We start from the raw sequence: 22,149 nt of genomic DNA, 5'->3' as shown, positions 1-22,149 counted from the left end.
TGTAATATTTTTGGAAGATGTCTAGGGAAAGGGGATTCCAAGTTATCTTTGAGCACCTTGTACTCTGCTCTCCTATCACTTTGCAATCATAAGCACCTCCATTGCTGTTGTTTCTTTCCCTTGGGAAAGGAGGCCTGTGTGCCTCACAGGACATTTCTGTGTGTCATAGGTTTCTGTTGGATTATTCTGCATTTTTTTTTCTTTTCAGTTCACCTTGAACTTGATCAGCATCTGCCAAGTTGATTGTCATTTATACTATCTATGGTGCTCTGCTGTTCTCCCTGCTCGATTCTTGGAAAACAAAGAGAGAAAGAGCATTTGCTCTTCAGCTTCAATTTGCATGCTGTGTTGAATTGATCCAGTATTCAACCTCTGCCACTGCTTACCCCAACCTCTATATTTCATCGTTTAAATAAGAGTTGGTTTCTTGTATTGTTTCACTATTTCTTTGAAAACTTTTTTTACTTGGTTTAATTTGTAGGTTCTGTCTGCTGTGGACATTCTCCCTTGATTTGACCTAATCTGATCATATTTATTTGTATCTATTAAATACTATTTGTAGTTTTAATTAAAGCTACTCATAGTTTCACTGTGTGTATGCTTTTTTTTTTTTTTTTTTTTTAGACAGAGTCTCACTCCATAACCCGGGCTGGAGCATAGTGACACAATCAGAGCTCATTGCAGCTGCCCACCTCCTAGGCTCAAGGGATCCTGCTGCCTTAGCCTCTCAAGTAGCTGGGACTACAGAGGCGTACATCACCACACCTAGCTAATTTTTTATTTTTTGTTGAGATGGGGTCTCACTGTGTTGCTCAGGCTAGTCTTGAACTCCTAGGCTCAAGTGATCCTCCTACCTTGGCCTCCCAAAGTGCTGGGATTACAGGCATAAGTCACTATGCCTGGCACATGGCTCTGTAGTTGTTTTTCTGTCTTGCATAATCAGTTAGAATCATAGACTACTTGAAGGCATGAATAACAGTCCACATTTTGTTTATTTATTCATATATCTCTCATTACTTCAAAAAATGATTTGAGAATGTTTCGTTTATATTATTGTGTTTTGACCTTGGCCAAGGTGGTAGACATCTGATTAAGGAGAGTCAATATTTCATGAACTCAGAACCCACATGACCAACAGAGGAGTTTCTGTTGTTGTTTTTTTATTCATGATTTATATCTGTTTGAAAGTCCTACAAAGACAAATTGTATTTCTCAAATCAACTTTAGAGAAAAACAGGAATGTGAAGTCGAGGCTCCTCCAGTCCATGAGAAAGTTTTGACACCAAACGTATTAAATACAAATTAAATACAAAGTATTTTTCGATGAACATAGGCATATTATCTCTTAAAATAGATGTATGCCTTAAATATAAAATTTCCTTACAATCTGGGTGTCTGTGATATCGGGAGTCTGTGTTTCATGAAAGAAGAACTGCTGCAGTCCTGTGGCTCCTGATTCCTTAGCAGCTGTGTCCAGCTGGTGGTCCACATTCCCGCGACTTCTTCAGTGAATGGAAACATGTAGGTCAATATTGATATAAAACTTCATGAACTTTCTTCTCTTTCAGCTTTGGTTCGCCTTTGTTAATGGATTTTCTGGGCAGATTTTATTTGAACGTTGGTGCATCGGCCTGTACAATGTGGTAAGCATTCTTCATCTCTATCTGATAGCATGCAGAACTTCAGTGGCATTCCTTCACTGTTTATGTCTGGGAAGTGTATCTAAGTCAATCATCTGTGTACTTAGCAGGCAGCACGAATACATCTTTGGGCCCTTTGTTGCTGTGAAACATCCTGCAGAAGCCCAAACTCTCCACACATGGTTTCAATCATAGCAGATCATTCTTGAATAACCCCGTGAAATTATTAACCCATATATCTTGATAATAGACCCTTGTTACCCCCTTACCGAATGCCTGTGCAACATTTTCGTGTTTTTAGCTCAAGTAAAAATTTCAGAACTACATCTGAACTCATTCCACTTCATTATTTTTGTTCTCAATTCTTAAACATAGATACAAATATACAGTGTGTGATCTGGTGCCCCTTCTGTCCTTCCTGAAAGGGTCTCTGTCCTTGTGGAAGAACATTTTCTTCTGCAGCTAGAGCTAAAATAATGAATTCCGACTTCCACGTACCACGAAGGATGGTAATCAGCTCATCTGGTATTTTTTATGATTTTCAAGTTCCTTTTTTATTGCTTTTATTACTCTGATGAATTCAGAAGCTAGAAATAAATATAAACTCTAGCTAAAATGACTCAGTAGCTGCTTAGCTTTCTTGCTTTTTGTTTTGCTGGCAGGAAGAACTAAGGGGCTTGTAGCTGAGCGTTCTAGAGACCCTAGAATGGCCCACTCTTTGAATTTTTCTCTCACTTGTCTTGTACCCAAACTCTGCTCTGTGGGAATTTGCATTCTGAAGCAGCCATCATAGATAGATATAAACGGAACTTACCAGACATACAATAATAAAACTTGCGGTGCTGTAAATATTTAGTGTGCATATCCATTGGTGGCTAGATATTTAAGTCTCCTGTGCTTTCAACCCCCTTTATTGAATAACCTCAGTGCTCAGGGGCTGGTGTTAAATGCTGAATGCAGTAGTTTGCGCAGGTCCTGGGTAGCTTGCAGATTAAAAGGGTCAGATGTGTGGATTCTGACACCTCCAAGGAGGACTGCGTCTGGATCTTGAGTTTAAATTGTGTTGATGAGTCAGTAACTACGTTAACTTGCTGCAAAGCGTGCTAGCACATTTCTTACTGATACTGATGCCCTAAAAGACAAGGATAAGGAGTGGTAAGAACAAGACAGAATTGATGTCTGTTCCTCTCCTGTGCTAGAAAGACTGTGATCACCTACCCATGGATAGGGGTTCCAGGGCCTTCCCTTTGTGTTCTAAGGGGAGACCAGAGGTGCTAACTCTGCAGGACCTGAGACTATTTTGAGTAGGTTAAAGTTATGCAATTATTTGGGGGAAATATGCAGAATGCCAAATGATTATTCACTGCATGAAAGGGTCAGGTGTCATAGAGTTGACACTTCACACAAGCACATGTCACATCCCTATGATATAAACAAAATACTGAGACCCAGGAAATTCTGTTGTAGAGCCAAGAACAGGTACGTGTGTGTGTGTATATATATATATATCACCTGCTTCTAGCATGTCTGGATTTTAGACCGATTTCCATGCTTAGGGCATGAGGGATTCTTATTTTAGCTCCATGCAGTCTTGGCCAATTCAAATTAACCCAGCAGATTTTATTGAGTGCCTACTATGCGTAAGATGCTGACAGGCTAGAGGGCAGTGTTGGTCTAAATAAGGCCCACAGACTATTTGCAAGAAAATAACCAGGGTTTATTTGAAAACTGCAGATTCCTGAGCACCACCCGAGATTAACAAAGAATATCTCAGAGATATTGCAATTTTTCCTTTCTCTCTCTCTCTCTCTCTTGCGCTCGCTCTCTCTCTCTCTCTCTCTCTCTCTCTCTCTCTCTCTCCTTCTTCTTTCTTCTGAGACCGGGTCTTCCTTTGTCACTCAGGTTGGAGTGCAGTGGCACCATTGCTGCTCACTCTAGACTTGACCTCCTTGGCTCAAGCAATCCTCCCACCTCAGCCTCCTTCATAGCTGGGACCATAAGCAAGTGCCACTACATCCAGCTAAAAAAAAATTTTTATTGTGGAAACAGCGACTCGCTATATTGCCAAGGATGGTCTCAAACTCCTGGGCTCAAGCATTCCTCCCACCTTTGCCTCCCAAAGTGGTAGGATTACAGGCATGAGCCGCCAACTTTTCTAGTTATTGTTATGCACATCCTTACAGTTGGAAATATATTCTATGCAGTCTTTCTGCCCCCCAAACTATAGAGAGAGTACACTGTGAAAGAAAAGTATATTTCGGCCGAGCGTGGTAGCTCACGCCTGTAATCCTAACACTTTGGGAAATCGAGGCGGATCATGAGGTCAAGAGATCGAGACCATCCTGGCCAACATGGTGAAACCCCATCTCGACTAAAAATACAAAAATTAGTTGGGAGTTGTGGTGCGCACCTGTAGTCCCAACTACTCAGGAGGCTGAGGCAGAAGAATTGCTTGAACCCAGGAGGTGGAGGTTACAGCGAGCCAAGATTGCACCACTGCACTCCAGCCTGGGTGACAAAGCAAGACTCCATCTCAAAAAAAAAAAAAAAAAAAAGTGTATTTCAGGGTGAAGGGGCTTAGGTTACCAGGCATTGAGGTAGGCTTCTGGTGAGTTCCGGCAGTTTGAATGGAATGGTCAAGGCATTGCCAAGTGAACCCAAAAGCGCCCCTGGCCTCCAGACTTGCTCATACTGAAGGGGCCAAACCTTTTAGGAACATGGAGATTTGCCCCCATGGAAATTGTTTTGGTGACATTTGTATAAATAGAAGTTTAGAGAAAAGTTACAAAAAAGGTACAAAGAACTGCTATTTGCCCTTCATCCAACATTTATTAGCATTTTTCCCCAATTGCATTCTCTTTCTCCATATTGCAGACATGCATACTTGCCTACACTCATGCACACACAGGTGAATGCCTTTATTTCTGACCTAGCAGAGTATTACAAACATCATGCCCCTTTACTGTTTAATACTTCAGTCAATACTAGCAAGGTCTTCCTCTTATGTAACCAAAGAATAATGATCAAATCTGAAACATTTAACATGGATTGAATACTGTTACCTAATTATCTTAATCCATATTCCAGTGTGGCCATTCTTGCTGCAATCATGCCCTATTTAGCAATTTTTTCAGTCTAGGATCATTCTAGAGACCCCCTGCAAGAGAACATTTGTGATTAGGAAGGCATTTGCTGGTAATCCTCCTCCTCTGGGCTGGGTTCTCCCCTGTCATATTCTTGAAGCAGTATTTCTCTCCTGCTTTTTCTTCTAAATTTACTCTTTGTTTGATTTCACTAGCCAGCTAAAGTAGCAAGACCTTGTTTCTCAAACTAATTCTCATAACAAGTTAATAGCATAAAAATAGGCTTGAGTCTGGGCATGTTGGCTCATGCCTGTAATCCCAGCACTTAGGGAGGACGAGGCAGGTGGATCACCTGAGATTAGGAGTTTGAGACCAGCCTGGCCAACATGGTGAAACCTCGTATCTACTAAAAATACAAAAATTAGCTGGTTGTGGTGGTGTGCGCCTGTAGTCCCAGCTACTTGGGAGACTGAGACAGGAAAATTGCTCCAGGAGGCGGAGGTTGCAGTGAGCTGAGATCACACCACTGTACTCCAGCCTGGGAGACAGAGTGAGCCTCTGTCTCAAAAACAACAACAACAAACAGGCTTGAAACTCTTGTATCTTCCTAAAAGATGAGTGAATGCTGTCCCAGGAGATATTCATTAAAACCATAGTCAAATTTCTGTATCATTTTGTTTTGTGGGTAGAATGAGACAGAAAAAACCACCAGGGACCAATGCTACTAGGATCAGATGAATTTCAGCTAAATTTTATGTCTGTTATAGTGCAGAGAATACTCTAATATTATTTAACCTGTTGTGGAAAATGAATCTTGTCATCAAGCCAGCATCATTTGAAGAAGAAAACTGGGCCAGTTTCACTTATAAACATAAATGCAATAATTTCTAACTAAATATTGGCAAATGGAGTTCAGTAATATATTAAAAGAAAAAGTATATGACAAAGTAAGATTTATTTTAGGATTACAGGAGGCTCAGAATTAAACATTGTTCTAAATATCACTATATCAATAAAATAAGAAAAACACAATCCCCTCAGGGGATGCTACAAAAGTATGTGAGGCAATTCAGCTGCCATTCCCAAAGTAAGAACTCTTAATAAAATAGAAATAGAAAAAGCCATTTAATCAGAATTCAGACTATTTACAAAAACCAGTAGCATGCTGCCCAAAATGGTAAAATTCTGAAATGATTTCATTTAAAATAAGAAATGGATCAAGATGCCTGCCATCACTATATAATTTATCATTGTTTTCTATTTTTTGGCAACTGCAGAGAAGATTACAAATATTGGGAAAACAGTGAACAATTTCTGTACTTATGCAAATATGCTCACAGAAATATGGTAATGTAAATATATTCATATGTGATTGTTTATCTAGAAAACAAAAAAATACCAGTAGACAAATACTAGAATTATAAGAGAATTTGATAAAGTGACCAGATAAATGATAAATATATTTTAAAAATCAATAGCCTTTTTCTAGCCTAGCAATAAATAGCTTTTTTTCTTTTTTTTTTTTTGCTCTAGCAATGGACACCTAGAAATGCAAAGGAAGCAATAATTCTTTCAAAAAAGCAATTAAAATTATACATTGTATAGGAAAAATGTTTACTGTCCCTACATTTTTTTAAAAAAGTATTACTGAACAAATGGAAAAGCATACTCTTTTCTTGTGTGGGAAGACTTAGTATTAGTATCATAAAAGATTCAATTCTTCTAAAATTAATATATAAATATATGTGATCCCAACAAATGAATGTTTTGGGAAGAAAGGGGGAAGTTGAATAAAGTCATATTAAATTATAAATGAAATTTACAAGTATCTGAGAATAAATTTGTAAAGCATGCTCAAAAAGATCATAAAAGTAGACTTATTTTTGCTAAATATCAGACTATACTAGAAGCCACCATAACCAAGTCACTGTTATTGACAAATAAGTTGGAGTTTCTCGAACTACATTCCCGTTCGAGATTCTAGATGTGTAATACATGAGAATTCGATAAGTCTTAAAGGCGATCGTTCAATGTAGTGGGGAAAGTTTGGCCTAATTAATTATGTTCTTACAACTGGCTTTTTACCTGGGAAAAAAATGGACTCCTATAAAGAAAAACTAATTACAGATATATTAAAGACTTAAATGTGCAAAATAAAATAGTAAAATCCTACAAGGCACTTCTGAAAACATGTAATTTTCAGAGGGGAAACTTCCGTAACCACCATTGGACACGCAGAAGCATTTCTCAACCATTTAAATGTTAAAAGCTTTTATATGGCAAAAGAACCCATTTAAAAAACCAATAGACAAAGAGTCCATTTGCATGAAATTTCATAACAGAAAGACTGAGTTGATATCTGTTCTACTCGAAGAACTCTTCAAAAAGAGGATAAACCATGGAGAGAAAGTGGACAAAAGACATGAGTAGACATTTCATAGAAATGCAAATCCAGAGAGCCAGCAAATGAGTGAAAACATGCTCAAACTCACTGTAGTTGGGGAAATGCAACTTTTTAAATTAAGAAGTAACATCTTTAATTTTTAAGACTGGAGAACATTAAAAGACCGATGTAACAACCATTGCTGATAGGGAAATAGGGAAAAGGCTATGATTGTCTTTTGCAATGGGAGAGGAAAATGCTTTCAAAATGCTTTGAAAGGCAGAATCTAGTAAAATTAAAAATGTATGTATCCTTTTACGAAACAACTCTACTGCTGGGCCTTCTTCCCATAGAGATAAAAGAAAAAGCCTATATGTTACAACATAGTATAGATATGTATTACATAGTATTTGTGGTAACAAAGAACTGGAAAGAAAATGAATGCCTGTCAGTGGGTGAATGGCTAAAAAAATATGGTAGATCCATACTATGAATTATTATGTAAGCATTAAAAGACTGCATTAGCCTCAAACCCAAGGGATTTGGAGGGCTTTCTGTAATGTATTGTTCAGCAAGAAAAGCATGATGAAGAAGAATGTGAATAATGTCTACGTTTTTGCTTGGCAGGGGACAGGGTCTCACTCTGTTGCCCAGGCTGGAATGCAGTGTTGCAATCATAGCTGACTGCAGCCTCAACCTTCCGGGCTGGAGCAGTCCTCTTGCCTCAACTTTCCAAGTAGCTGGAACTACAGGCACACACTACCACAACCACTAATTTTTTTATTTTCTTCAGTTTAGACAGGAACTCACTGTGTTGCACAAGCTGGTCTCGAACTCCTGTGTTGGCCTCCCAAAGTGCTACGATTGCAGGCAGAAGCCACCACGACTGGCCAGTGTCAACATTTTACGAAACAAGTTATGATCCCTAGCCTCTGTGTGTGTGTGTGTGTGTGTGTGTGTGTGTGTGTGTGTGTGTTATGCTATAGGCAGAGTAGAAAATATGTAGCTTGCTGGGCTTCATTATAGCATGGTGAGGAAGGGCAGGGGAGAATTTGAAGATGGGTAGAAGGAAAAGCTCAACGTTTTTTTTTTTAAAAAAAAAAAGACTGCAGTGGAAACAGTAGGCACGATATCACGTGTACACATTGATGCAGAGCAAGGGAGATGAGGGTAGGTACTAAGAAAGTGTACAGGGCATCTGGCTTCTGGAAAGCTCTGTACAGCCATAAAACAGACAACTTTTGTTGTTGTGAGGGAAGTGAGTGCAACAAGTCTCCTGTGGATTTCTCCTTGAAGCTTTGCAGCACACTGAAATCCCAGGCTGCCTTCCATTCTGCTGTGGGCTGAAGGAAGAGCATGAGAGTTTCACTGGCTCTGCTCACCACACACCTGATTGCTTGTTCCCAATGGATGTGGGAACAGCTTGCTCTGGCCACATACTCCATCTCCAAATAGCTAGTGTGAGTTCAGAATTCTCTTAGAGACACACAGGCCTGAGAGCTTGCTCGGTTTGTGGGTGGAGATTTGAGGGATGCTGATGCTCAGCAGCAAGTGACCCAGGCTCTGTGAACCATGCTCAGGGCCAAGATGCCCTGAGTTAAAATGACATGTTTCTTCCAAGCACCTTCTTCAGCTCCTGCTTTATCTTTCTAATACACAGAGTGAAAAGTACAGTGAAAGTCGGTCTTGCAAGGCACCGTTTGCCCAAGAACTCACTGTCACTGCAGATTGTTTGATCTCCTTCCTATCCTTGCCTGCCACTGCACCCTCAGCCAGCCACCATCCTGTGGATCTTAGCAGGTTCCTCATCAAAAGACAAAATTACAACAATTTAAAGATAGAATTGGCTCGTATTAGCCATTCTGAAATTGGGTAACATCTAATTCCATGAAACTGAATGAGTGCTCTGCTCTGATGAGCTGAGCAGAGGAGGCCAGCTTCAACAGGCAGAGAGAGGCTAAAGAAACAGAAGCAGAACAAACAAGGATTTGTCATCTTTCCAAATCCTGTTCGTCCAATACCTCACAGATCAGATGCTCCAAAAAGTGATTGGTTGTTTCAAAGTGGCTTTCCTTACAGAGTTAAACAGAGGGGACTTCCGTATCCTGCTGTCTCAGGTAAACTGGGCCCTTTCTGGGACCCAGGTAAACTGGCTGCTGTGAATCTCCTGTTTTTTGGAAAATTGGCCTGTTTCCAAGTTTAGTTTGCTGACCCAGCTCTTAGCACAAGTAACGACCATTCTGATTTGGTGAGGTCTGCTGGGGCTGCATACAGGAGCTCAATCCAAACAGTGGCCTCCAGTAAACTTTGTTCAACACCCCCAAACAGGCATGCTCATGGCTCAAAGCTTTGTGTAAGGGGTACATCTCTCATGGGAATGCTTCCTGGCCCTCATCCCTATCATTTTGCCAAATCTTGTTGATCCAATACCTTTCAGGTCAGATACTCTTTGGTGCAAGAATCCTGTGGTGACTCTCCCTTCTCCCTCTGCATCCTCTCCGCCACAGGTGTTGATAGTTTTGCAGAGCCCTGCCTTCTATAGACTTATCCCTATACCTGTTGCCCCACTCCCCTCCCTCACTTTTGCAGTAGATGGCATTCCTGGAGGTCAGGGACCAGCCTCCTTTCCTTCTTTCTTCTTCTGTGTGTAAATCTCTCCATGCCTGGTGCTTATCACAGTATCTAGCCCATAATTCATTTATTGTAAATGCCTGTTGAATGAATAAATGGGTGAAGTACATTTTGCTTCCTGAAATTTGAGTGTAACGTCAGGATGGAGAGTTGTAAATTGTACTTCAGCTAGCGTGACGGAAAACAAAGCAACACTTCACAAAGCTAACTGTGGCATGGTTCCACATCAGTCCTCATTTTACAAAGGAGGGTAGTTGCTAATTTAACAAGAAATCTTGGCTAATCAGATAATTTATGATGTTTTTAGTGTTCAGGGCATTCATTTTATAGTGATTAAGGTAAAAATGGTCTTACGTTGATTTCCTTTGTTTGGAGGGTGTCTGGGGAGTTGTGAATCATGGAATCTCAGGTTGGGACTTGACTGGAAATGAAGTCATCATTTGGTAGAAGGGAGCACTGCAGCCCTGTGGATGGGAAGAGCTGCTCTTAATGGCTCATTGTTCTCCCTGCAGATTTTCACCGCTTTGCCGCCCTTCACTCTGGGAATCTTTGAGAGGTCTTGCACTCAGGAGAGCATGCTCAGGTTTCCCCAGCTCTACAAAATCACCCAGAACGGCGAAGGCTTCAACACAAAGGTAAATAGGGTGTGATCTCAGAATTGTCACCTCAGAAAGGCGTGACTGTTTGATTCTAGTCATCTGCCTATGAGATATCTGAAGGTTAAGAAGGAATATTTGAGAAGCCCTGAGAACGTGACCCACTCACAAGCCCCGTGACTTCAAGACGCCTTCTGAGGCAACGGGTCCATGCTGCGTGGGCTGCAATCCCAGTACGTTGACTCCTTCCTTCTTCTCCCCATCAGCCCCTGACATCAGTGTGAGCAGCAGCTCCCACAACCCAGGTTCTGCTGTCAGAGACCTCCCTTGCACAGTCCTGCAGCCCCATGTGGAGGCCCGATGGGAGCTTACCTAACTGTTGCTGGTTTTGTCATTTTAAATAAAATGTTTCTTTAGCTATTGAGTAAAATTGGCTAGATATGAACTCAGGGATCACATGAGTTGCAGTGGTTTTGTTTTGTTTTTCTGGACTAGAAAATCAGAAAGGAGACCAAAAAAAGCGGGGGGGGGGGGGCGGCCAGATGCAGTGGCTCATACCTGTAATCCCAGCACTTTGGGAGGCTGAGGCAGGCGGATCTCCTGAGGTCGGGAGTTCGAGACCAGCCTGACCAACATAGAGAAACCCTGTCTCTACAAAAATTACAAAAAATTAGCTGGGCATGGTGGCACATGCCTGCAGTCCCAGCGACTTGGGAGGCTGAGGCAGGAGAATCTCTTGAACCCGGGGGGTAGAGGTTGCAGTGAGCCAAGATCATGCCATTGTACTCCAGCCTGGGTAACAACAGCAAAACACCATCTCAAAAAATAAAGGTATAGGTGATACTGACAAGCCCTCGCCGAAGCCGCATGGGATGTTAAAGGGGTCGTGCAGTCTCAGACAGCAGAGGGGTCTGCCACACAGATGCCATTTGTGGCTGAAAGTGGCAGAGTGCTTGGGTGACCCCATCCAAAGAAAGATGTGTGCCTGGGCGCAGAGGGGAGAGATGTGAGCATGGCTGCACGGCCTCTTTTCTGCCTCATGTCTTTGTGCAGGGGGGATTCAGAAGTTTATAGGCAGAGGTCCCTCACGCAGTTCAGTTCCAGCACTGTGTGCTGGTGGTAGTCATGATTTGCATGCGTGGTTCCTGGGCTGTCAGTGAGAAGGACAGAGCGAGTCACTTCTTCAGGCCTCAAGGAGAGAAGAGTCCCAGGGCCTTGCTTCTGAGCCTGATGCTCCTGATGTCCCTCACAGCCGCCTTTTTCTGGGGAGGCTCATTGGTCACATCCGAGGCAGGGAAGAAACAGAAGGGCTCCTTATTGGTTCTACTGCCTCCCGTCTCCAAAGAAACCTGAGGATTTTACCAATCCTTGTTGACTATGATTCCACTACAGCTAGTGCTCGACTTACGACCACGATTGGTTCCAATAGACCGGTCGTAACACGATTTGGTCGTAAGTTGAGTAGGCTATATGCGCGCGGAGATGGTAGTGCTGCCGGAAGCTGGTCTGCACTGTCGTACGCCCAGCTGGGCAACGTTTGCACTGCCAGACGCAGAGCAGTCGTGGCTAGCGATTGTGGTCGTAAAGTCGAATGGTCGTAAGTTGCATAGGTCGTAAGTCGATCAATACCTGTAATGGGAAAATGTGATGCATTTTCACTGCAATATTTACATCAATCCATTTTCTACACAATTTGAATTTACAGCCATTTGAGGTAGGAAGTAAGTAAGAGCTGAGAATGCCTGGAAACTTATCTGCAGGCACTTTGAAGAATTTTTTTTTTTAGGTAGACAGGTCAGTGATGGTGCAAAATGAACATTTAAAGCAGGGGAAATCCCGTTGTCTTACAATAACATTTTCCACTGTTTTCTGTTGTCTCACTACTACTTAGGCTCAAACTATATGATAATTCCCAGCAACAACTTGTAGATGTTTAAATCAATTTAATCTGGCTTTAATAGTTAATAGTTTTATCATCACAGTGGTTAAAACGATGATGGCAATGTATTAATGAAACTAAAGTTTAAAATAAACTAAACCTTGTGTTCTTTGTTCTCACCTCTTGAACATTGAAATAAAGAGAATTTTCAAATATGCATATTATCTAAAATCCTAAAAAATAAAAGGAAAAGTTTAATGAGAGGAATTTGAAGCGGTAAAACAAAAGAGTGAGAATGCCTTGTAAGAATTTACAAGTAGAATGTTTTCAGTGCTTTTAGGACATCCCATCAGCCCCTGACACAGTTGAACTGTTAAGAAGAGACACAGTTTTAGTCTCTTCTTAACAATTTTGACCTAATATCCTTTTTCTGGATGTTTGTAAAATGTTGCTGTCTCTCTTACACTGCTAAAGAAAACTGATCAGAATGAATTTTTCACATGTGGATAGATTGTGTTGGTCTGTGTACATGTGAGCAGGTACTTAGGTCTTTGCAACTGAAGTGATATGATGTGGAGGTAATCCAGTCATTTGTATGTGAAAATTAATAAATATTTGATTTTCGTGGAGTTTTTTTTCTTTTTCAAATTCAAGAATAATATGCTACTCCTGGAACCATGCAGCAGCGCACGGCCAGGATCCTTCACAATGTGGTGTTTGTTGAGAGTTTTGCAGAGGTCAAGCATTTTGGGCAGCTCCTGACTCCCCTGGTTTCTTTTCCCTTAGGTTTTCTGGGGTCACTGCATCAACGCCTTGGTCCACTCCCTCATCCTCTTCTGGTTTCCCATGAAAGCTCTGGAGCATGGTAAGGGCTGTGTGATTTCACCTGTCAACAAGGAGCTTTGCAGCCGCTCTGCTGCCTGTGCGTTCGCAGTTTTTTTTCCAGTTCAGCAGAATGAGAGATCACAAGAACACATTTTAGAGGAAAAACATACCCAAAGCATCATGAGAGCTAGTCCCAGGTTGATAGCTGTTAAGTTTCATCAGTTTTGGCTTTGAAAACCCATTTTCTTTCCAGTTGACTGCATAGTTTGAGTACTAGGAATTCCCACCTCAGTTTGCAAAAACTGTTTGAGCCAGAGATCTTGAAGGAAAGCACTGCACTACAATGAAATGTTGATGCTTTTCGTCCATGGTTTGAAATTCTCTGTTAATTACTTGGGCTTTTATTTCCAAGCCTCCCCTCCCCATTTGCAGAATAACTCAAATCTTAGAAGCGTTGAATCTTATTCCTAGCTTTCTGAAAGTGCGTCCTGTCCTTGATGTACACTTTGTGAAGTTAGAGTTTGAGAACTAGTTCTCCAGATTGGTGTTTGTCTTTGCAGCTAGAAGAGGATGTCTGAGAACTGTGGCAGACCCCATGTTTTTTTCCACACTCCTTAATACATCCAGAATGTGGCCTCCTAAAGAGACAGATTTTTATTTTCAGAAAATAAAAATGTATCATGAGAATGCTACTCTTTCATCCCTCTCAAATAATAATAATCCCCCTGGGAAAAATTACTCCAAATGTTGACTAGACAGGCCCTTTATTGTTCAAAGAACCAAGAATATAAAGTTTCCAAGCGTCTTTGTTTCTGTGTCAGTGAGTTTTATGCTTCAAACAGAAATGATTCATCCTCACTGATATTCTTTAACCTATTAAATACTGACAGAGAAAATGCATGCATTGCTGATTTCTTATGCCATGTGACTTATTCTTTCAATTTCATCAGACTCCTTTTCCTTTGAGGGTCCCTAAGTCTTTAAATCAGAGAATACAATTTTATGCTTTCTAGCCCCATCCCAAAAAAGGGCTTTCTAGTGAAATCATTTTCTTTTAACTTGAAACCTTTCTTGTGATTCATCTTTACTCAGTGAATTTATTTTAAAATGGTTTTGTAAATACGAATGCATAAGTATAAGAATTTGGGATGTGATTTTGTTTCAGAAGCTGTGATATTTTGGTGACAGACTCAGCCATCATTGTAGCAGGAAGGACTAGTGATGGGAAGTAGTATGTCTGATGAGCATAAGAGAAATTTGAGCAATTGTCCTCTGTACCTGAGCCCAGGCTTTGGTACTTAAGAAGAGTCTGCACCAAGCATGGGCTAGCCACAAGTATTATCAGAAGACCCCTTACCACTTCCAATCTAGACATCCTACTGTGTTCCTAACTCAGAAGTGCTTACCTTTTGACTGTCAGAAGCTTTACAAGATGGTCATTTGCTTACCTGCTTCAAAAGGAACTAATGTGGTCCTTCTTCAGTGGAGACAATGGTTTTCTAATCCTTGAATTATGGTCATATGCTTTCAGTTGGTGCCTTGTAGTTTACGGTAGAATTGCTATGGTTGACCCAGATTCCGTTATGTAATTCCATTCATTCACCTAACATGGGCTGTGTTTAAAAGGAGGTACTCCCAGCAGTTGCCAACTTATCTAAGAGTCAACACCAAGTGAATTTTAAATTAGATTGCTATCCTCATCTAATTCCTCCAAATTTGGCAAATTACCTGGCAGCCAGCCAATGGGATGCTTTTTTTTTTCATCTTTTTTTTTTTTTTTTTAATCACCATCATCCTCAGTGTCATTATTTCATTGTATTTATTGAGCCTTCAGCTTAGGGCTTTTCTTTGAGTTGTGTTGCAAACAATAACCTATTGAATGAAACTGTGGAAAGTGAAGTAAATTGCAAATATTAAGTGTATCAGAACAACAGAGGGACACTGGTGCCCTTGGTCATTAGTTGACTTCCTCTAACAAATTGAATACTTTAAAATTAATTTCTAAATTCTCACTATTAGTACAGAGAAAAAAATCATTATATTATTGCTCATTAACCTTGTTCCTGTTCTGTTCAAGACACTATGGTAAAGTCTAAGGATGTTAGTAGATATATCAATGTCGGTCTCCTCTTCGAAGAGTTTGTAGTCTGGAAAGGGAGATTAGACTTTGTCTTAGTCATATTGTGCTGCTATAAGAGTACCGCAGATCAGGTAATTTATAGTGAACACAAATGTATTTGGCTCATGGTTCTGGAGGCTGGGAAGTCCCAGGTCAGGAGGCTGGCTTCCTGTTAGGACCTACTTGATGTTTTATCCCATGGTGGAAGGATATGGGTAGAGAAAGTGGAAGGAACTCATGCCAGTGACAACACTGTTAATGTCTTCATGAGGGTGGTTCCCCCATGACCCAAACACCTCCTATCAGCTCACTGCCCCCAGCACCACTGCATTGGAGATCAAAATTTCTACACATGAACTTTGGGGGCTACATTCAAACCAGAGCAGATTTGCACATGAATAACTCTAGTACAAGGTAGAAAATAGCTGTTTCAAGTAAACCACAGATAAAATGTTATCAGATATCAGAGGACTGAGAGATGCCTTTCATTTGGAGTTATTAATAGCTTCTTAGAGGAGGTAATATTTAAGTTTAGCCATGAAATCCAGCAGAAGGAAGAACCAAGCAAAGTGGGGAAATTCAGGGCAGGCATGGAAAACTGAGCACCTAAAGGGTGGAAGATGGGGAAGTTGAGGAAGGCAGGTGAAAGCTGAATTACAGGGGGCTTTGGGTGTGCAGTTAAGAAACTGGGATGTGGCTGGGTGTGGTGGCTCACGCCTGTAATCTCAGCACTTTGGGAGGCCGAGGCGCGTGGATCACCTGAGGTCAGTTCAAGACCAGCCTGGCCAGCATGGCAAAACCCCATGTCTACTAAAAATACAAAAACTAGCCAGGCATGGTGGCAAGGGCCTATAATCCCAGCTACCTGGGAGGCTGAGGCAGGAGAATCGCTTGAACCTGGGAGGCGGAGGTTGCAGTGAGCCACGATTGCACCACTGCACTCTAGCCTGGGCAAAAAAGCAAAACTCTGTCTGAAAAATAAATAAATAAATAAATAAATAGAAAGAAACTGTTTAAGCATTGAAGGGTCAGTATAGAAATTAGATCTAGGAGAATTTTATGATCAGAGCAATTTGGGAAATAAACCTGTCATGTCTCATAAAGTGAGGGGTAGAAAGAAAACTACTGGTAGAGATTCCAGGGGACAGCTTAGGGAAGGTTAAACCCAGGAATGGGATTGTGTTTGGAGAGGATGTTTTGAAAGGAGCTTCTTTGTTCGCCGAGATTATGGCATTTTCTATGAGGTAAGAGGCTCTCTGAGGGCAGAGTGAATATAGACATCAGCAAGCCAGGCTCTGCCTCTCTTGCCCTCTGGAGGCTTACCTAACGTCAGAGTTGATGGTGTCAGGAATTTCATACATATTGCTTAATTACCAGTGCACGGAGTCCTAGGGTCTGTGAGCGGAGTTTATGTAATAAAGGGATACAACCTAGTCTGATGAATTCGGGAGCATCTTCTTCCAGGAAGTGATATTGAAGTTCTTGAAAGAGGAATAGGGGGTAGCCATGTGGGACAAGGGAAATGTGGGGCATGGTTGGGAGAAGGAACATTCCTGGCCAGGAGCAAGCAGGTGTGCAGGACCTGAGCTGCTGAGGCGATGGGAAGCACTTTAGAGAGACTGGGGGTGCATGGACTCTGGACTGTTTTTTGTCAGCCTCTGGTTAGACATTCGAGACACTGGGCATTCCTGCTCTGGACTGGAAAAACAGTAACCTCCTCCTGTGATCTGACTGTTCATGCTCCTCCCCACAATTCCTATGTCACAACCTCAAACTGTAAGGTGATGGTATACAATATAGGGCCTCTGGGAGGTGATTGGGCATGAGGGTAGATCTCTCAGCAATGGGATTAGTGTCCCTGTAAAAGGAACCCTAGAGAGCTCATTTGCCCCTTCTACTATGTGGGAATGTAGCTAGAAGATGCCACCTATGAGGAATGGATCCTCACCTGACACCGAATCTACCTTGATCTTGGACTTCTCAGGCTCCAGAACTATAAGAAATAAATTTCCAGGGATTATAAGCCATGCAGTTTATAGTATTTTGTTATAGTTGGCCAAAAGAGCTAAGACACTCCCTGTCCTCCCTTCCCTGTCCTTTTGGAACTATCAATCAAAACACATCTCTACATATTTCTAGCATCTTCCATGTAGTGGACAACCACCCCTAGCCAAGACGACTACAGCATAGAGAGGAGGCAGAGGCTGGAAAAGGGGATGAAGTGAGGGAGGATCTGATCACTAACACCTGGTGGGGGGGACTTTTTCTCAGGGAAGAGTTGGAGGTAGGAGAGTTATGTGATGCGATTTGCCTATGAAGAAGATTAAGACTGCTCTGTAGGCCGGGCGCGGTGGCTCAAGCCTGTAATCCCAGCACTTTGGGAGGCCGAGGCGGGTGGATCACGAGGTCAGGAGATCGAGACCATCCTGGTCAACATGGTGAAACCCCGTCTCTACTAAAACTACAAAAAATTAGCTGGGCATGGTGGCGCGTGCCTGTAATCCCAGCTACTCAGGAGGCTGAGGCAGGAGAATTGCCTGAACCCAGGAGGCGGAGGTTGCGGTGAGCCGAGATCGCGCCATTGCACTCCAGTCTGGGTAACAGGAGCGAAACTCCGTCTAAAAAAAAAAAAAAATAAATAAATAAAAAAAAATAAAAAAGGCTGCTCTGTAGAGAAACACACAGGACGTGGCAAGAGTCTGAGTTGAGTTTTTGGTGGAGAGGGGGGTGGCAGGGATAAAGACTGTAAGCACCAGAGGACCAGGATATGTCAGCTGACCGGAGTACTTGTTTATGTGTGCTGATTTGCTGTCCTAAGTACAAGTGAGTTCTTATTGCACTCTTAATTGTCATTTAGGAGGATGTATATCCTCCCCACCTCCAAAGAGGCATAGGAACATGGCACCAATTTGAGACAAACTAGGGCACTGTCAAAGCCAGGAGCCCCTACTCTAACCGAAGGGCACCTTCAGGCCTCTCCCCACCTTTTAAGGGCTGCCTGAAGTCATCCCTCAGATGCCCACCTACACCCAGAGCCCCAGAGGAGTTTTGTTTGACCAGGGGCTAAAATTCCTAGAGTAGTTTGATTTTTCCCTTGATCCTGCCTGTATGGATGATGTCACAAAGACAGGAAGTTTTACTAGAAAATTCTGCCTCCACCATCTTTGGAGAGAACCTCAGGTACGTAGCAGCGGTGTTCCTTTTGGACAAGGCAACGCAAACACACTTTTTCTTATTGGAAATAAATCTTTTCTAGAAGGTATGGGTATATTGTTCATTCCCTAGAATGCTTCCAAGAATTTTGCTTTGCTTATTTTCATGTGGTTTTAGAGAGACTTTTCAAAGCACTCCTTTGCTGATGGAGTTTGTGATGATTCATTTCAAATTTCAAAATAAATTTTTCCACTCAAGCAATTCAGTAAATCAGATTTCTTCCAACCATCACAGCCATATACTTACTGCCATGGTCTGCCTGCAGCTCCTCGCCTTTGATCTGGAAAGCGATGCTAGGTTAGACCTAGGCTGTCACCTTCACAGGGGCCCATGTCCATCAGGAGCCCTGGTGTCAGGCCACACTCGGGTTCCCCGTTGCCATATCTGGTCCGCAGTTGAGCAACCCTCCTTGAAGTGTAATGTGGTTATTGGCAAAATAATACAAAATCGGTTTTGATTTTTAAAAAGGAAGTATTCAGACTTTCCCTGATGAAATTTAAGAGGGAGGTGATGGGAAAGAGACTATACTTACCGGAAGAAAAAACCTCCTAAAAGCATTTATTCTTGATTCCCCAGAGTCCACACCATAGAAACTGTTCCCTCACTGTTTAAGAAGAATACCATGTGGATTCTTATGTATGGGCACTATTAAGCAAATGAGCCTTTTGACATTTTTGGAGAAGGCTATTTTATACTTTTTAATAAATTTGCTCCTGTAAGATCAGGCACGTTTTGTATACTGAAAGAATAGTGCACGTGTATAAAATAAAACTTGGTGTGACTCTCTTTGCCTGTGGCATTATTGGGTCATATTGGTTTAAACTATTTCTGACCCGTAACTTATTACTGAAAACTTGGGTGTTTCATATCATATAAATCCTGATGACTTGTGTTGTTACACATTAAGCTAAATTTGGGCAAGATTGCCAATGTTCTCTGAGACTACAACTTCTTAAACTCAATTATTCACTTATTTTTTTAAGAAAGGTAAAAGAGTGGCTGGGTGCAGTGGCTCACGCCTGTAATCCCAGCACTTTGGGAGGCCAAGGCGGACGGATCACATGAGGTCAGGAGTTCAAGACCAGCCTGACCAACATGATGAAACCCTGTCTCTACTAAAAATACAAAAATTAGCTGGGCATGGCGGCAGGTGCCTGTAATCCCAGCTACTCAAAAGGCTGAGGCAGGAGAATCACTTGAACCGGGGGAAAAAAAAAAGATAAAAGAGTATGTCCTCTATGCCAGGCTCCTCCCTGTGTTCTGGTGACACAGTAGTGTACATAACAGAGGACTTCCTGCCCTCATGGAACTTATATCTAGAGAAGGCAGGATTTGAACAAGAAATGTTAGCACAGCAGAAGGTCGAGGTCAGGTGGAATGTATTCCAGGGAAAACTAACCTGGGCTGAGCTTTAAGGACTGCTTCCTGGAGGATGTGACAACGGAGTTGAAGGATGAGTAGGAGTGAGGTAGGAGAAGAGGAGAGACGAAAGAGTTTCAGGTTGCAGGAACAGAATGGTTCCAAGAGAAAGATGGCATGGAGCAGTGTGGGGGAGGAATTGGGGGCCAGATTGTGAGACACAGATTGCCTTGGGATGGTGAGATTGGAGACGGAAGTCAGACATTTCCAGGCCTTTTGGAATCAATGAGCCTTCAATGAGACAAGACGGATTGCAGGGCAAGGATCATTTGCTCTTACCCAAATCTCACCCGAGATTGGAGTATAAGTGTAATAAAAGCCATTAGTCTGATTTATTTTAATATAACCACGCAGGCCAGGATGATGACTAGAGTCCAGTTTCTGGGCTCTTGCTGGTCTAGTGTAGCAATAATGGTAGTTGAGAGAAGTGGATGGGTTGGATCCAGAACTAGAAGGACTCGGTTTTGCATTAATTAATAATCCCCTTCTCCACCTGGTTGCGCTATGTCCTAAACCCGTCAGGAGAATGTGCTAATGCAGTCATTAAGGGCAACAAAATACTGTATTTTAAAGTAAGGTACATGAAACAATACACTGACATTTTGTTCCCCCATAAAACTCACCAACAGTGCTGTGTGCAGCATAGAAAAGGCCTAAAATAAAAGATTGAGAGACAGATATTAAATGCCAAATGGGACAGGAAAACAAGGTAGTAACTCCATGTGGCCTCTGCCATCTGGGAAGGCCCGCGGAGGGGACAGTGTGGTGGAAGTTCATAAAATCCTGAAGTTAGTGGAACTTGCTCCCTAAGACCTAGAAACACAGAACATTCTGGGAGTCTTTCAGACTTATGCAAATGAAACTACAACTCGCAAATCTGCATAACTGCAGATTTGCATTACTAACCCAATCATAGGACATTTAAAATATAACCAGGTTTCCAAATTCAAACGCAAGATTTTTGTTTCTGTTTTGTTTTAAATGCAGTTATGAACTTCGGTAAAGCTCTGACTTGAGCTATTTTTCTGTATTGTGACAGTGTATCTCACACATCCTGAAACCCAGAATTGGGCTGGAAGGGCCATTGTTTTCATTCAGTTAAATATTTCTTATGTTTCAATGTCTCTTTTAATGAACTCTGTGTTGCATGTATTTTAGACAGTTGGGTTTGGTGTAATGTTTTAAGAAGTATGAGCCAGAGTTCCCAGATTTCACCATTAGCAGGAAGTTGAATCAAGATGGATTAGCCAGGGAATCTCAGGGGCTTAACCCAGTAAAGATTTATTTCTCACCCATTCTACCTATCCAGTAGAGGAGTGCATTGTTCATAAGTGTATTCCATATTCCCCATGCTCTGGCATTCAGGGCCTTGATTCCGAAGAGACTGTCCCCCCCAGGGCTAGCTAATTTTTAAAGATAGCAAATGCCTCCCCTGTCTGCACGCCTTTGACATGCAAACCAACTGAGCCCGAGCCCACGCCCCCAGCCACCTCCTTTATCAAACTCTCACACACTAAACCGGTGTTCCCTCTGCCCAACAGCACCCCAGGGCCAGGTACTCAACTGGGGGCCATCTTTATGTCCCCGAGCCTTCCAGAATTACTCGTTATTCAGTCCTAAATGTCCTCATCCCACCTTCCCTGCCTTGCCCTTTTCTCCCTGTGAGAAGCCCAGTAGAGGCCTGGGCCATACCCAACCTCTCCCCAACCTCCTGAGCTCTGTAGCCCTACCTGGCATGGCCTTGCCTGGCATGCTGTGCCTCCTGCTTCTAGGGTCTGTGAGTGTGAACTTCTGCCTCTACGACAATCATTTCATGTCTGCCTGTCTTAGCATATCTGTTAAAACTAAGCCCGCTTCATTTCAACACAGTGAGGCTCCATGGAGTGCACCCTCAGCCCCAACACTGGAAGGGGAGAGACAAGATGGTTTGCAGGGCAAGGATCATTTGCTCTTAGCCAAGTCTCACAGGAAGAGATCCATCAGTTCTGCTCACATATGATTGGCAAGAACAAGACACAGGGCATAGCAGCGAGTGGGGTACTTGGGGTATCACTTAGGTGAGTACCAAGGAGTAAGAAACACGTGTGGCCTCACTAGGTGACTACCTGGGCATTGGCAGTCAAGTTTACTTTGCATCATTTTTACTTCCTTTTTCAGATTTATTTTTATTAAACAAAAGTGAAAAATAGACTGAAATTTAAGTTTCATGTCCTTAACTTTATCCAGATATGGCAATAGAGGAGAAAATCCAGCAATAGGCTTATATAACCAGGAGCCTCACCCAGCAGCACTGATTGTGAATGTAATTGTAATCACTAACACGTGTATAAACCCTGCCTTTTTTTTTTTTTTTTTTTTTTT

General features: G+C 42.1%; 1 protein-coding gene across 3 annotated transcripts in view; it reads left to right on the top strand.

Annotated features, from left to right (window-relative positions):
- ATP8A2 (ATPase phospholipid transporting 8A2) overlaps nucleotides 1-22,149 on the top strand; it is a 643,075-nt gene that overhangs the window by 458,591 nt on the left and 162,335 nt on the right. For all 3 annotated transcript variants that reach the window (XM_032260055.1, XM_032260056.1, XM_032260057.1), the window contains exons 28-30: nucleotides 1,569-1,643; nucleotides 10,250-10,372; nucleotides 12,999-13,077. In XM_032260055.1, coding sequence (XP_032115946.1) covers nucleotides 1,569-1,643; nucleotides 10,250-10,372; nucleotides 12,999-13,077 — 277 coding nt within the window. The remainder of the gene's footprint in view (nucleotides 1-1,568; nucleotides 1,644-10,249; nucleotides 10,373-12,998; nucleotides 13,078-22,149) is intronic.

The sequence above is a fragment of the Sapajus apella genome, unplaced genomic scaffold (genome assembly GCF_009761245.1).
Source record: "Sapajus apella isolate SASKATOON/1434 unplaced genomic scaffold, GSC_monkey_1.0 scaffold114, whole genome shotgun sequence".
NCBI lineage: Eukaryota > Metazoa > Chordata > Mammalia > Primates > Cebidae > Sapajus > Sapajus apella.
This window is presented reverse-complemented; position numbering and strand designations above follow the sequence as displayed.